We start from the raw sequence: 15,794 nt of genomic DNA, 5'->3' as shown, positions 1-15,794 counted from the left end.
GGCAGTTCAGGGGCCGCGGCTCGGTAGCCCCTGCTGACTTGCCATATTGGGCATCCCCGTGGCTCGTCAGGGGTAGAAGAAAAAAAAAAAAAAAAGCGGCGCGACCATCCCTGCCCCCAGCTTCGGAGCGTCCAGCGGCACTGCGCCGTGCGCAAATCCACCGACGGGGATGGGCCCCATGCCATAGAACCCCTGTCGTCCTGTCTTGCCCCTCCCGCTTGGCTTTCTTTTCCACTCTTTTTGGCCCACCAAAGGGGGGGAAGGAAGAGCGCAGAGGAAAAGAATGCTGGGCCCTTTTCTTCCTGTCCCTCTCATCGATATTGTCCCACTTCGAAACACGCCGGCGTGCGTAGGCCCGGCCTATCAGAGGGCGCAGACGCCAGCCCCGGGGACCAGATGACCCATGTCGTCGATCCCTCATGCCTCGTCAGGCCAGGGGCAAGAGGTGATGGCTGAGCTTGACTGGCTGCCGTCGGCACGGCTCCCAGGGGTGACCCCAGAGCTGTCAGTGCCCACTCCCAGTGTGATGGCGCGTGCTCTGCGCTGTGGTTTGCTAGACGCATATCTAGGCGGCTTCCCGAGAAGGTCTGGCTCTCGATGTTCCTTTTGGCCCTCACCTCCACACCGTCCGTTCGACCTTGTGCCTTTCGTGTCCAATCAGTTGTTGGATTACCTTCGTTTGCTCCTGCAGCATCACCTTCTTTTTTTTTCGTCGGGACTCTAGAACCAACTAGGTCTAGCTTACCCCGATTTTATCTTACCCGCCCGATCTTTTTGCGGCCAACCACCAAACAGCAGTCGACTGTGCCTTTCAGCATCTCGACATTTAAGGCTCTGTTTGCCCTCACCTTCTTTGTCGTCCAGGACCTTCTTTCTCCCTACGCTCATCGACTACTGTCCTTCGACAAACCCTTTTTTGTTTCTTTGCCTTCACTCCTTTCAAGGCTAGAACTTGTTCCATTGTCTTCCACTCTTGACTTCCAACAACTCGCCTGGCGCAGTACCTTCATTCCCGAAGTCGAACGGATATAAAGTGCTTGCACTTTTTGTGACTCTCCCTACAGCCCTCCAGACTCAAAGATTTTGCAAAGTCTTACGACAAACCCAGCACAAAAAAACAACAAGGGAATTCTTGCGCTCGTCCGGAACGAAAACTCCAGTTCCCACAAACAAACAACAGAAAGATCTTTGATCAAGATGTACTTCAGCAACAAGAACACGGCGCTCGCCGCCATGCTGGCTTTTGCCACTGCCGGCACCAACGCCCACATGCTCCTTGCCGAGCCCAAGCCCTTCAGCACGCCTGCCCTGCAGAACGGCCCCCTCGACACCGCATCCGGTCGCGCATTCCCCTGCCAGGTCGGCGCCGGCGGCTACTCGGGCGCTGCCACCCAGATGCCCCTCGGCTCGTCGCAGAAGCTCGCCTTCACCGGCCAGGCCACGCACGGCGGCGGCTCGTGCCAGATCTCCATCAGCTACGACACCGCCCCGACCAAGCAGTCGGTCTGGAAGGTGATCCACTCCATCGAGGGCGGCTGCGTGGCCGATGTCGCCGGCAACATGGGCGACTCGGCCTCGGCCGCCAGCCCCTTCACCTTCCAGTTCCCGATCCCGAGCGACATCCCCGCTGGCAAGGCCACCGTCGCCTGGACCTGGCTCAACCGCATCGGCAACCGCGAGTTCTACATGAACTGCGCCCCCGTCGAGCTGACCGGCTCGGGCGGCTCCAAGTCGGCCTACGACGCCCTCCCCGACATGCTCGTCACCAACATCGACGGCAAGAACGCCTGCAACACCGTCGAGGGCTCCGACTACAAGTACCCCAACCCGGGCAAGTCGGTTGATCGCAAGGGCCCGGCCAACAGGCTCATCCAGCTGCAGTGCGCCTCCGGCACCCCCGGCGGCCAGGCCGGCAGCAGCCCCTCGGTCCCATCCACTCCTTCCACGCCCGCGCAGCCTCCCGCGTCGCCGTCCAAGCCCGCCAACGGTGGTGGTAACGGTAACGGTAACGGCAATGGCAACGGAAATGGAAACGGAAACGGCAATGGCAATGGCAATGGCAATGGCAATGGCAATGGCAATGGCAATGGCAGTGGAAACGGCAACGGCAACGGCAACGGCGGCGGCAAGGTTCCCGGCGGTGTCTTCGCTCCTGCTCCCAGCTCGACCACTGCTCCTAGCAGCCCCACTGCTGCTCCCGCCAAGCCTACTTCGCCCAGCACTCCCGCCAAGCCCAGTGGTGCTCCCGCCGCCCCCGCCCCCGGTTCCGGTTCTGGCAGCGGCTCCGGCTCCGGCTCCAGCTCCGGAAAGGCACCTGCCACCGGTGCCGGCGCCCAAGCTGCCGGCTCCGCCTGCAGCCCCGAGGGCCAGTGGAACTGCGTTGGCGGCAGTGCCTACCAGCTCTGCGGCAGCGGCGTCTGGTCGGTCGCCATGCCCCTGGCCGCCGGCACCAGCTGCACCCCCGGCCAGAGCTCGAGCCTCTCCGTTGCCGCCATCGGCAGGAGGGTCGCTGCCTTCCGCGCCTAAAGCGGTCAACCAACATGAGCTGCCGGAACCGGTTTCGGCGCCTTCAATCTTAACTTCTTGAGCACGCACACGCCTTTATGATCATCGCTTTCTTCTTCTTTCTGTTGTACGAGTAACCAACTTCTCTTCTACGATTCCCACTTTTTTGTTCAACTTTTTTCTTCTTTTCCTCTCTTGGACGGGAAAAAAAAACTAGGGTTTGCTTTTGTGAGGCGAGGCATTTAGAGCTTTGCGAGGCGCACGCATTCATTTTTGGTCTTTGTATTTGGGCATGGAACAGTTCGGATGATATCCCTCTTCTTCACGACCTTCGTTCATGTACACAGACATGTACATACACTCTCACTTGGGCTACCTTGGCGGACAGGCCCTCGGGCAGATACCCCTTTGGGTTTCGCAGTCAGACAGTAGTCCCTTTCTAGAGGGATGGGTATATACCCTGAAAACACTTTTTGATAATCGCCTTTCCTATAATGTGACATGACATGACATGTGTGAGCCAATGCTTTCTAACTACAACATTCTATGATTGTCTGGAGTGTCTGAGCCACGTTTACAGGAGTCGTGTAAGCTGCGATCCATATGCGAGATGTGAGTGTTAGTGGAGTCGACACTTTCTACCTTCGCCCACGCCGCAATTATAGCGCTCATTCACTTCGGTGTTGGGGTGCACTCACTTAAGTGCTGTTTGATGTTCGACCATGGGTCACTCTCTATCATTCGACCAAGCGTCCACCTTGTAGTAGTGTGACTCTGCTGGCTGAGGAAGCATCTGTTGCTCGCCCCACCAGCAGCTTCCTCCTCTTGAGGCTGAGCGGTGCAAGCGGGTGGTGAGGGACCGCCAGGTTCTGGACGCAAGACCCGATAAATGCTCCACAGTTTAAGCTCCCACAGGCCAATGGGACCGCAGAAATTGACACGCTAATGCACGGAAAATTGTTACTCCCTGCCTAGCGCCATTTGATTTGGTGACGGCGGCGCCCGCCTACTCCCTCTTCGCGTTTCTCGAACTTTTTTTTTTGACGGCCGTGGCTTGCGTGGGGAGCCTTGGAGTTACCAATTCTGGGTCTTCTGCTCAGCAAGGTGCAAGGCGACATCACCACCACGCTTCTGTAAACTGTGCACCCTCACCCCCGACATTGCCTCTACTCGCTATCCTGATTGACGCGGTCGAGCTTTACGATATTACGAAACGATCCCAACCGTATACCCTTTTAATCCACCCATTCACCCGCGTAAAGCCTGTTGGCACACTCGCTTCGCGTCACTGAGCGGCGTCTAAGTCGCGACTGCGCTGAAGCTGTCCCTTTCGCAAAACTCAACATCCCGACTTGCGCAAACGACCACCACGATCCGCCCACAGTTGCGCAACCGCTTTTGGCTTGCGCTTCCTCGACCGCTCCCCATGTGGCCAATTCATAGGCTTCACTGGCACAGCTCATAGCCATGTCGGGCAGCGTGCTGGAGGAGGCCGTGAAGCGGCTCGTCTCTCCGGAGACGGGTACGTCTCCCACCCAAAGAACCCCTAGCCGTAGCTGCTGGCCTGCGCAGTCTGTTGACGCGCCGTACTGACCCTATCGTTCACAGACCCGAAGCAGAAGCTGGAGTCGGCGACTAACCTTCGCGACACACTGGACCACTACACCTCGGGCCTCGCCATCTACCCCCAGTTCCTCAAGCGGGTTATGCCCGCTTTCATCAACATCTTGAGGGGACCATGCATATTCCAGAGCGCCGCACCAGAGCAGAGGCTACGAAACTGCGTCCTCGAAATCCTGCACCGACTGCCGACCACCCCGAGCCCCGCCGAGCCCTTCGAACCGTATGCCGATGAGGTGGTTGACCTGCTGATGGGCCTCGTACGCACCGACAACGAAGAAAATGCCACTCTGTGCGTCAAGATAATATCCGACATCATGCGCCACCAGCACAAGATCATGGCCGGGAAGGTCCAGCTCTTCCTCTCCCTGATCCAGGAGCTCTTCGAGCAGATGGAGCGCGTTGTTCACGAGCAGCTCGACAACGGCTCGGCCGTCGCTAGCGCCCCGGGCGGCCCGTCCACCCCGTCCAGCTCGCAGACCACCTTCCAGCAGTCCGGCCCTGCATCACCGGTGGCGCCGGCGCCTGATTTCGACCAACAGCAGAATTCGAGACCGCTTCTTCGGGGGATGCAATCGTTCAAGGTGCTGTCCGAGTGCCCCATAATAGTCGTGTCCATCTTTCAGGTGTATCGCAACACGGTGCCCCAGAACGTCAAGGCCTTTGTGCCCCTGATCAAGGGCGTCTTGTGTCTCCAGGCCAAGGCGCAGGAGCAGGCGCACGCCGAGGCGGCCGCCAAGGGCACCATCTTTGCGGGCGTGAGCCCGGGTATCAAGAACCGGGCCGCGTTTGGCGACTTCATCACGGCCCAGGTCAAGACCATGAGCTTCCTGGCGTATCTGCTTCGCCAGTACTCGCAGCAGCTGACCGACTTCCTGCCAACTCTCCCCGACATTGTGGTGCGCCTGCTCAAGGACTGCCCGCGCGAGCGTTCCAGCGCGCGGAAGGAGCTGCTCGTCGCGATCCGCCACATTATAAACTTTAATTTTAGGAAGATCTTCCTGCCCAAGATCGACGAGCTGCTCGAGGAGAGAACCCTGATCGGCGACGGCTTGACCGTGTACGAAACGATGCGTCCTCTCGCGTATAGCATGTTGGCTGATCTCATCCACCACGTGCGCGACAACCTCTCGCCAGCCCAGATCCGCAAGACGGTCGAGGTCTACACCAAGAACCTGCAGGACAACTTCCCCGGCACGAGCTTCCAGACCATGAGCGCGAAGCTGCTGTTGAACATGGCCGAGTGCATCGCCAAGATGCCGAACAAAGTGGACGCTCGCCACTATCTCATCATGATCCTCAACGCCATCGGTGACAAGTTTGCCGCCATGAACAGGCAATATGAGAATGCGGTCAAGCTCTCCGAGGCCTTCCGGAAGCAGGAGGGCACCCAGGAAACTTACCTTGCACACAAGGACCAGCGCCCCGAGTGGGACGAGATCGACATCTTTAATGCAATGCCCATCAAGACGTCTAACCCCCGTGACAGGGGGACGGACCCCGTAGTGGACAACAAGTTTCTGTTCAAGAATCTGATGAACGGCCTTAAAAACACGTTTTATCAGCTCAAGTTCTGCAACCCTGGCCAAGTCATCGACCCCGCCAAGGCGCCGCAGCACTGGCAGGATGTCAGCTACGGCTTCACCGCCGAGGAGGTGCAGGTCATCGTCAAGCTCTTCCGGGAAGGCGCCTATGTATTTAGGTACTACGAAGCTGAGAAGCCCGTCCCTGACGCGAGCTCGACGTCGTCGGTCGAGATGGCGAGTCTCTACATGGTTTCTAGCGGAAAGGAGGAGAAAGACCTGCTGGAGACCTTCGCCACCGTCTTCCACTGCATCGATCCGGCCACATTCCACGAAGTCTTCCAACAGGAGATGCCGCGTCTGTACGAGATGATTTTCGATCACCACGCCCTCCTTCACATCCCGCAGTTTTTCCTCGCCAGCGAAGCCACCTCGCCCAGTTTTTGCGGCATGCTTCTACGCTTCCTGATGGAGCGCATCGAGGACATCGGGTCAGCAGATGTCAAAAAGTCTTCAATTCTCCTGAGGTTGTTCAAGCTCGCTTTCATGGCTGTCACCCTGTTCGCTACCCAGAACGAACCGGTCCTGCTCCCGCACGTCCTGGACATTGTCACCAAGAGCATTGACCTCTCAACCCGCGCCGAGGAGCCCATGAATTACTTCCTCTTGCTGAGGTCTCTCTTTAGGAGCATTGGTGGTGGGAAGTTCGAGCAACTCTATAAGCAGATACTGCCGCTTCTCGAGATGCTCCTGGATGTGCTCAACAATCTCCTCATGGCAGCCCGGAAGCCGATGGAGCGGGATCTCTACGTCGAGCTGTGCTTGACCGTGCCCGCCCGTCTTAGTAACCTGCTTCCTCATCTCAGCTATTTGATGAGACCACTGGTGGTGGCCCTTCGCGCCGGCACGGAACTAGTCGGCCAGGGGCTGCGCACGCTTGAGTTGTGTGTTGACAACTTGACTGCGGATTATCTGGACCCGATAATGGCCCCGGTTATCGATGACCTGATGACGGCCCTGTTCGAGCACCTGAAGCCGCACCCGTACAGCCACTTCCACGCGCATACAACCATGAGGATTCTAGGCAAGCTCGGCGGCCGTAATCGCAAGTTCATGACGGATGCGCTGCCCGTCACCTTCCAGCAGTATGTGGATGATCGGTCAAGCATCGACCTTCGGCTCATAGGATCCAAGAAGGATAGAGCATTCCCGGTGGATATTGGCGTCGAGCTCGCCATCCAGAAGTTGATGGAGGTGCCGAAGCCGGGAAAGGGTCCTCCAACCTCGAAGCAGTCGGACGCGTACTACACCAAGCACGCCCTGCACTTCATCATCGCGCAGGTGAAGCTTAGGATAGGCATTGATCAGCTTGCGGACGATGTCTCACGCCAAATACGCCTCCAGGCCCAGGACCTGCTGGCGAAGAAGGTCGATGGCGATTTCTCGGCCTTCGAGTCCAACGACCGTATGCGTTCGATTCGTAAGAACGAGGAGCAGGGTGATATGCTCAAGAGGCTCCTCAAGGCCCTCTTCTTCGCCCAGTCTCTGCCCGAATATGCCGCCGACATGGACCTGTTCTTGATGAACATCTGCCGGCACTTCACCATCATCGAGGTGGGCAGGGGTCTGCAGGAGCTCAAGCGCGCGTCTAACACTTCCTTTGTCGTCGAGGCTGGAGAAGGACCTCTCTTTCTCGACACGCGGGTCCTCTCCGACGCGATTCTCGACTCGCTGGCTTCGGAGCACCCCGACATCCGCGCCGCCGCTCAGCGCGCAATTTGCGAGGTGTTCAAGACGACCGCCATCATCTTCGGTTCCGAGACCCAAGTCGGCCGCTTGCCTTTCTTCAACCACCTTGCGTCGGCTTTCTGCCACGGGTGTTACGAGGAGGAGTGGTTCACGAAGATGGGTGGCACCCTCGGGATCCACACCCTCTTGACCGAGGTCGACCTTGGTGATGCGTTTGTTTCTGGGAGACAAATGGACTACATCCGCGCTCTCATGCACGTGGTCAAAGACATGCCCCAGGATCTGCCCGAGAAGACGCGCCGGTCCGCACAGGAGACCTTGGACGTTCTCCTGCAGCGGATAACCAAAGACATCAAGAAGGAGGATGTCCTCGCGGCGCCCAGCCAGCCCGGCCAGCCACAGCCGCGTCTTCCCCGCATGGCCCAGGTCTGCCACGCGCTGAATAACGAGCTGTCGCATATGAACCGACACGTTCGTGAGACGGCCAAGCGCCTGCTGGAGATCATCGCAAAAGCCACGGGCGCCGAGGTCTGGGAGCTCATCGAGCCCTACAAGGACCGGCTACTCGCCCCAATCTACAGCAAGCCTCTGCGGGCGCTCCCGTTTGCGGTGCAGATAGGCTACATCGACGCCGTGACGTACTACATGACGCTCAAGAGCGACTTTGTCCAATTCGACGATCATCTGAATAGGCTGCTCATGGAATCTTTGGCACTCGCCGACGCGAGTGACGAGTCTCTTGCCGGCAAGCCCGGCGAGTTTCGCACCCACGAGTACATTGTCAACCTGAGAGTGTCTTGCATCAAGATCCTCAAGACGGCAATGGGGTTTGAGGAGTTCGCCAAGGGCCCCAACGACAGGCATCGTACAAAAATAGTGTCCGTATTTTTCAAGTGCCTGTACCAGGAGCCGAGGCCGACCATTGAGGCCGCCAACGATGCCTTGAAGGGCGTCCTGTCGCCCACCAATAAGCTCCCCAAGGAGCTCCTCCAGTCAGGACTACGACCGGTCTTGGCTAGTCTCCAGAACGCCAAGCAGTTGACGGTCCACGGCCTAGACAACCTGGCAAGACTTCTCAGGCTCCTCACTTCGTATTTCAAGGTAGAAATCGGCTCGCGGCTGCTGGAGCACACCAAGTCTCTCGTCGATCCCGCCTCCCTGCAGCAGATCTCGTTCACATTTTTTGAGCAGCACCCGACAATGAAGGTCATAGCAGCGGTTTTTAACATCTTCCACCTGCTTCCACCGGCCGCCGACGTGTTTCTCGAGCGCGTGATCGACACCGTCCTTGACCTCGAGGAGAAGTTGCGGCGGACCCACTGCAGCCCCTTCCGGGCGCCGCTGTACAAGTATCTTAACCGTTATCCCAACCAGGTCTGGGGCTTGCTGCTTGGCAAGATCGACAACATCAAGTACGGGCGATTCCTGTCGCAGGTGCTGCGGGACGCAGAGAGCCAGCCCATTCGGGACCACGCCAGCAGCCACGTGGACGAGCTGATACGCGCTTGCAGCACCGTTATCAACGACGGGCGCGAGACGAGATACGCCGCCATCATTGAGACCATCAACGTGCTAGACGCGCTCTCAGGCTGGCCGGACTCCAAATCCTGGATGGAGCGGAGGGAGCACCTTACATGGCTCAAACAGAATGGCAAGGATCTCGAGAAGCACCTGCGCAGTAACGATTTGCCCCCCGAGCTGCGCCTTGCCGCCAGCCAGGCCGGCGAGCAGCTCATCGAGATCCTGACCAAGTCCCTGGAGCAAGCGCCCAAAGATCTCGATGCCTTTTTCAGCCTGGTCGACGCCGTTACGAACGACGAGTTCAGGATGACGCAGCCGTTGCTCTCATATATCTACAAGGGCATCATTTGCAACGAGTCGATCGAGTTCTGGAGGACCATTGTCCTGAGGTGCCTGGACTTGTACTCTGGCCGTGCCGCGTCGCAGAAGACAAAGCGTTTCCTGCTGCATTCCATCGTCAACCCCATCGTGGCTATGGATGTGATGCGCCACTGGGATCAGCCGGAGCAAGGGGGCGGCCCGCGCCTCATGGACCGAACCGTGATCGAGTCTATTAACAGCAAGATCTGGAAGGTGAACTTGGGAGACGCTCAAGAGGATCTCTTGCAGCCTGGAATTGACCACACGCGCATGGAGGTGCTGCAGCTGTCGGCCATGCTGGTCAAGTATCACCACGCCAGTCTTCAGGACGCTCGCAAGGATATCATCCGGTTCGGCTGGGCGTACATTCGTCTGGAGGACGTCATCAACAAGCACGCAGCGTACGTGGTCATCTCGTACTTCATTGCCCAGTACGATACACCCGCGAAGATTGTCAGTCAGATATACTTTGCGCTGCTCAAAACGAGCCAGAACGAGGGCCGCGTGCTCGTGACGCAGGCACTTGAGCTGCTGGCCCCCGTCCTCCCAAGGCGCTGTCCAACGCGGCCGGATGACCGCAACGCCGTCTGGGCGGTGGCTCCGCGCCGTATCCTCGCTGAAGAGGGTCAGAATGTGCAGCAGATGACGAGCATCTTCCAGTTTCTCGTCAAGCACCCTAACCTCTTCTACGAAGCCCGCGAGAAGTTTGCGCTCCTCCTGATCCAGTCGCTCCGCAAGGTTGCGGCACCTCCCAACCCGTCCAACGAAAGCAAGAAGCTCGCCCTTAACATGATGTGGCTCATTTGGGAATGGGAGAAGCGCCGGGTCGAGGGTGTAGAGTCCTCGTCGGGAACCAGCCGCGCGTTGTCGGAGTCTCCGACCACCAAGAAGCGGAGGCTCGACACCGAGATGGCTACCTCGTCGCCCCCGACAACCAGGACCGAGAGGGCTGAGTTCCTGATCCCGCCAATGGCGCGTCAAAAGATGGTTCGGTACCTGGTCGAGTTCATTGCTCAGCTGAGCGAGCGGTACCAGCTGCCGTCTGCCAAGCCGAGGGATATGGCATCTACTCCCGGCCCGACTCTGCCTCCGCCTTCGACGGACATGTGCAAGCGGGCAATGCAGCTGCTGTACAACCTGCTGCAGCCGCAGTACTGGGGCGATCTGGACGTCGATCTTTTCCCCAACGTCACCGAGATCATCCTCGCGAGTGATAAGACAAGCAGCATCTTGGCGGCGGATCCCACAGACAAGGAGAAGTTTGACGACAAGTTTCTCACAAACATCATCAACACTCTGCAGGTCGTCCGCATCATCCTCAACACCAAGTCGGACGAATGGGTTCTTAAGAACATGGAAAAGATCCAGAAGGTACTCGAGAAGTGCCTCAAGTCGGAGAACCCCGAGATTCAAGACTGCCTGCACTTGGCCGATCCCAAGTATGACGACGACCGCGACATCCGGCCAACCCTCAAGCGCGTCCTCGATGCCGTCCCCGTACCGTCTGACGATGTGCAGATGGAGGACGCCGATGGCGAGGGCGAGTCAGAGAGCCAGTCCTCGGAGGTGGTGAACTTTCTTTCCGGCATTGCGACCGAGGCCATGGCCGCGTCCAATTATGTGTCGGGCATCAACATCATTTGGTCGCTCGGGAACCGCGACCCGTCTTCGGTCGACCCCCACATCCCAGCGCTCATGAAGTCGCTGCAGGTCAAGCTGGCCCGCGAGCACGTCTCCCACTTCCAGGCCAAGATGAGCATCAGCATGGGCCAGAGACCGACTGACGCTTCGGTCATTGAGATGGCCCCGTACGACCTCGAGATCCAGAGCGGCCTTATTCTCAAGGCGGTCGAGGTCGTGGCCAAGCGCATGGAGATTCTTGGCGACAACAGGCGGCCATTCCTTAGTGTCCTCGCGTCCCTGGTTGACAAGTCCTTGAACATCCCGCTGTGCGACATGATCCTCAAGATGGTGGAGAACTGGGTGTTCCGCTCCGAGGGCACCTGGCCGACGCTCAAGGAGAAGTGTGCTGTACTCCACAAGATGCTGTCGTTTGAGCAGCGCCAGGACCCGACGATGCTCCAGCGCTTCTTGGAGCTGGTCATTCGCATTTACGAAGACCCCAAGATCGCCCACACGGAGTTGACGGTGCGGCTCGAGCATGCGTTCCTCATAGGGACCAGGGCGCAGGACGTAGACATGCGCAACCGGTTCATGGCCATTTTCGACAAGAGTCTGCCCAAGGTCGCGACGGTCCGGCTCGGTTACGTGATCAAGTCGCAGAACTGGGACACGCTGGCCGACTCGTACTGGCTCAGCCAGGCGACGCAGCTCCTACTAGGTGCGGTCGAGCTTAACACGCCGACGCAGCTGCACCAGGAGGACTTCCGCATCGTGCCCGTGTCGCAGCGGTTCAGCAACTACGCCAAGGACCCGAGGGAGCCCGGCACCATGGCGGACGACAAGTACGACAGCCTCATGGCGCGCCATCGCAAGTTCGTCGCGGAGCTCGGCGACGTGAGGGTCCGCGACATCATCGAACCGCTGTCCCAGCTGCAGCACACGGACCCTGCCCTCGCCCACCAGCTCTGGGTCGCCCTGTTCCCCATGTACTGGGCAGCAACCCTCCGCGAGGAGCGGTCAGATCTGGAGCGCGGCATGGTGCAGCTGCTCACGAAAGACTTTCATGCACGGCAGATCGACAAGCGCCCGAACGTGGTGCAGTCCCTCCTGGAAGGCGCGGCAAAGGCTTGGCCCGAGTGTAAGATGCCGCCGCATGTGCTCAAGTACGAAGCTAAGACCTTTGATGCGTGGTACACGGCGCTCTGCCAGCTGGAGAAGGCGGCGGTTCTCCCCGAGGTCGACTCGACCAACGCCAGGGAAAGCAACCTCGATGCCCTCACAGAGCTGTACGCGCTACTGCAAGAGGACGACCTTTTCTACGGCACCTGGCGAAGGCGTTGCCAGTTCCTCGAGACGAACTCGGCTCTCTCGTACGAGCAGAACGGCATGTGGGACAAGGCGCAAAAAGGCTACGAGGCCGCGCAGATCAAGGCGCGCACGGGCGTGATCCCCTTCTCGCAGGCCGAATACATGCTCTGGGAGGACCACTGGGTGCTCTGCGCGCAGAAGCTGCAGCAATGGGACATTCTGCAGGACTTTGCCAAGCACGAGAACTTCCAGGATCTTCTGCTCGAGTGCGCCTGGAGGAACACGGAGATGTGGACTAACCAGGACCACCGCGAGGCTCTTGACAACCTCATCAAGGGCGTCATGGACGCGCCGACGCCGAGAAGGGCCTTCTTCCAGGCCTTCATGTCCCTGCTCAAGCTCCACAGCAAGCAGGAGAGCCTGCCCGAGTTTACGCGTGTCTGCGACGAGGCCATACAGCTATCCATAAGGAAGTGGCACCAACTGCCTCGTCGCTTCACGGCCGCGCACATACCGCTTCTCCAGAACTTCCAGCAGCTGGTCGAGTTGCACGATGCTAGTGTTATCTGCGCAAGCCTAGCTAGCACCTCGCTGCAGAACCTGGACAGCAAGTCTAGTGAGCTTAAGCTGCTCCTCGGTGCGTGGCGCGACAGGCTCCCCAACACGTGGGACGACATCACGACGTGGCAGGACCTTGTCACGTGGAGGCAGCACATCTTTGGCCTAATCAACAGCACGTACATACCGTTGCTACCGCCGCAGAACCAGCAGACTGGCGGGTCGACGTTTGCGTATCGGGGCTACCACGAGACGGCGTGGATCATCAACCGGTTCGCGCACGTGGCGCGCAAGCACAGTCTTCCCGATGTATGTGTGGGTCAACTGAGTCGCATCTATCTGCTGCCGAACATCGAGATCCAGGAGGCATTCCTGAAGCTGCGTGAGCAGGCCAAGTGCCACTTCCAGAACCCAGAAGAGCTCACCAACGGCCTCGAAGTGATCAACAATACCAATCTCAACTACTTCAGCGCGCCGCAAAAAGCAGAATTCTACACGCTCAAGGGCATGTTCCTCGAGAAGCTCAAGCAGAAGGACGAGGCGGACCACGCTTACGGCACGGCATTGTATTTCGATATCACCGCAGCAAAGGCCTGGGCAGAGTGGGGGTACTTCAACGAGCGCAGGTTCAAGGAGGAGCCCACAGACCTGCAGTCGGCCCGCCAGGCGCTTACCTCGTACCTGCAGGCCGCGGGAAGCTACCGCAGCGCCAAGTCGCGGAAGCTGCTTTCTCGCATCCTGTGGCTGCTGAGCTTGGACGACCCCAAGGGCACCATCGCGGCCGGGTTCGACGACTTTAAGGGTGACACGCCTACGTGGTACTGGATCACCTTTATCCCGCAGCTCCTGACGGGTCTGGGCCACAAGGAGGCGGCGAGGGTACACTCCATCTTGCTTAAGATCGCAAAGTCGTACCCGCAAGCGCTTTACTTCCAGCTCCGCACCAACCGTGAGGACATGATAGCCATCAAGAAGAACCAGGAGGTCAAGGAGAGGCTCCAGCGGCAGAAGCTGCAGGCTGCCAACGCGGCGGCTGCGGCGAGCAAGCAGCCCAGTGCGTCGCCGTCGCTGACCAGGGCCGAGACGCCCGCCTCCAATACTGCAAGGGCAGAGTCTGGCACGCCGAGGCCCGGTACGGCCAACGGGGAACAAGTTAAGAGCGAGGCTGCAGAGGGCGAGGGCGCTGCGGCGACGCCTGCACCACAGGTGTCTTCGTCGTCCACGCCTGCACCCCCGAATGCCGCCGCGGCAGCAACAGCGGCATCGGCATCAGCCGCAACGCCCACGGCGGCCAATGGGGCCCCTGCTCCTAGCGATCAGCAGCAAACGGGCGGCGGCCAGAAGCGGCCCCCGTGGGAGCTGACCGAGGAGATCATGAGCGTCCTGAAGACGGCATTTCCGCTACTGGCGCTGTCGATGGAGACGATGGTGGACCAGATCCATAAGAACTTCAAGTGCCCGCCGGACGAAGATGCGTACCGGCTCATCGTGGCGCTCCTGAACGACGGACTGGCCTACGTCAGCCGCATGCCAACGTCGTACGCCAAGGACGTCAAGCTGCCGGCACCGACTGAGACGAACATAACGCGTTTCGCTGAGACGATATTGCCGCCCCACACGCGCCCGACGTTCGAAGCAGAGTTTGTCAAGGTTAAACCCACCATGTACGAGTATATCCAAAAGCTACGAAGGTGGCGCGATAAGTTCGAGGAAAAACTCGACCGGCGGGTTTGCCATGCCAACCTGGAGTCGTTCTCGCCACATCTAAGCGAGTTCAGATACCAGAAGTTCGACGACGTCGAGGTACCCGGGCAGTATCTCCAGCACAAGGACCGGAACCAGGACTTTGTCCGGATTGAGCGGTTCCTCCCCAACGTGGACCTTGTTCGCACGATCGGCGGGTCGCATCGACGGCTCAAAATGCGCGGCCACGACGGCAGTGTTCACTGTTTCGCGATCCAACATCCCGCGGCCAGGCACTGTCGTCGTGAGGAGCGAATCCTACAGCTGTTCCGGCAGCTCAACGTGAGGCTCGGCCGTAAGAAGGAGAGCCGGAAGCGGGATCTGCAGTTTACGCTTCCACTCATGGTGCCGCTGGCGCCGCACATCCGCATAGTACAGGAGGACACGACGTACATGACGCTGCAGGGGATGTACGAGGACCACTGCCGACGCAACGGCATGGCCAAGGACGAGCCCGTCATGTTTACTATGGATAGACTACGGGGTCTTGTGGACACCAAGCCAGGAGTTGTAAGTGGAGGCGACGCCGGAGTGGTGGAGGTTGAGAAGCAGCAGCGGCTAACCAGGCACGGTTTCGAGGGGGTACAGAAGAACTCTGAGCAGCACACAGCGGCTCGGCTGGAGGTGTTCACGGCCATCCGCGACAAGTGGGTGCCGCACACGGTGGCGCTCGAGTACGTGCAGGCGGCGTACCCGGACTTTGCCGAATTCTGGCTGTTCCGGCGGCGCTTCTCGTACCAGCTGGCGGCACTCACGTTCATGACGTACATACTCTACATCGACAAGCGCTACCCGCACAAGATCAACATCGCGCGGGGCTCGGGCAACATCTGGGGCTCGGAGCTCATGTCGTTCATGACGCCGCAGCGGCCCATCTTCCTGAACACGGAGCCGGTGCCGTTCCGGCTCACGCCCAACCTGCAGACGCTCATGGGCCCGCTCGCGACCGAGGGCATCTTCAGCGCGGCCATGATGGCGATCGCGCGGTGCCTGACGGAGCCCGAGCACGAGCTGGAGCACGCGCTGACGCTGTTTGTGCGGGACGAGGTCATGTTCTGGTTCACGAGCAGCCACCGGACGGGGGTGCTGACGGAGCAGCAGCTGCGGGACACGGTGCAGACCAACAGCGACATGATTGTCAAGAAGGCGGTCAGTCTGGCCCAGGCGCCCGTGGGCAACCTGCCGGCGACGCAGACGGTCATCGACCTCATAAGTAAGGCGGTGGCGCCGACGAACCTGGCGCTGTGTGACGCGCTGTGGATGCCGTACCTTTGAGGGGTTTTT

The 15,794-nt window shown here is 59.3% G+C and overlaps 3 protein-coding genes across 3 annotated transcripts; 2 read left to right on the top strand and 1 right to left on the bottom strand.

The window, feature by feature from the left end:
* Positions 1-311: 311 nt before the first annotated feature.
* Positions 312-818, bottom strand: GGTG_12553 (hypothetical protein; the record flags this gene model as incomplete). Its single annotated transcript, XM_009230453.1, has 2 exons — positions 312-644; positions 762-818. 2 exons carry the CDS (start codon positions 816-818, stop codon positions 312-314), a joined length of 390 nt encoding a protein of 129 aa, XP_009228717.1.
* Positions 580-3,040, top strand: GGTG_12552 (hypothetical protein). The gene has a single exon (XM_009230452.1). It carries the CDS (start codon positions 1,198-1,200, stop codon positions 2,524-2,526), a length of 1,329 nt encoding a protein of 442 aa, XP_009228716.1. The 5' UTR covers positions 580-1,197; the 3' UTR covers positions 2,527-3,040.
* A 532-nt stretch (positions 3,041-3,572) lies between these two features.
* GGTG_12551 (histone acetylase complex subunit Paf400) lies at positions 3,573-15,785 on the top strand (the record flags this gene model as incomplete). Its single annotated transcript, XM_009230451.1, has 2 exons — positions 3,573-4,027; positions 4,114-15,785. Exons 1-2 carry the CDS (start codon positions 3,973-3,975, stop codon positions 15,783-15,785), a joined length of 11,727 nt encoding a protein of 3,908 aa, XP_009228715.1. The 5' UTR covers positions 3,573-3,972.
* Positions 15,786-15,794: the final 9 nt, after the last annotated feature.

The sequence above is a fragment of the Gaeumannomyces tritici genome (assembly GCF_000145635.1).
Source record: "Gaeumannomyces tritici R3-111a-1 unplaced genomic scaffold supercont2.9, whole genome shotgun sequence".
Classification (NCBI taxonomy): domain Eukaryota; kingdom Fungi; phylum Ascomycota; class Sordariomycetes; order Magnaporthales; family Magnaporthaceae; genus Gaeumannomyces; species Gaeumannomyces tritici.
The sequence above is the reverse complement of the archived record's forward strand: the minus strand, read 5'-3'. Positions and strand labels throughout refer to the sequence as shown.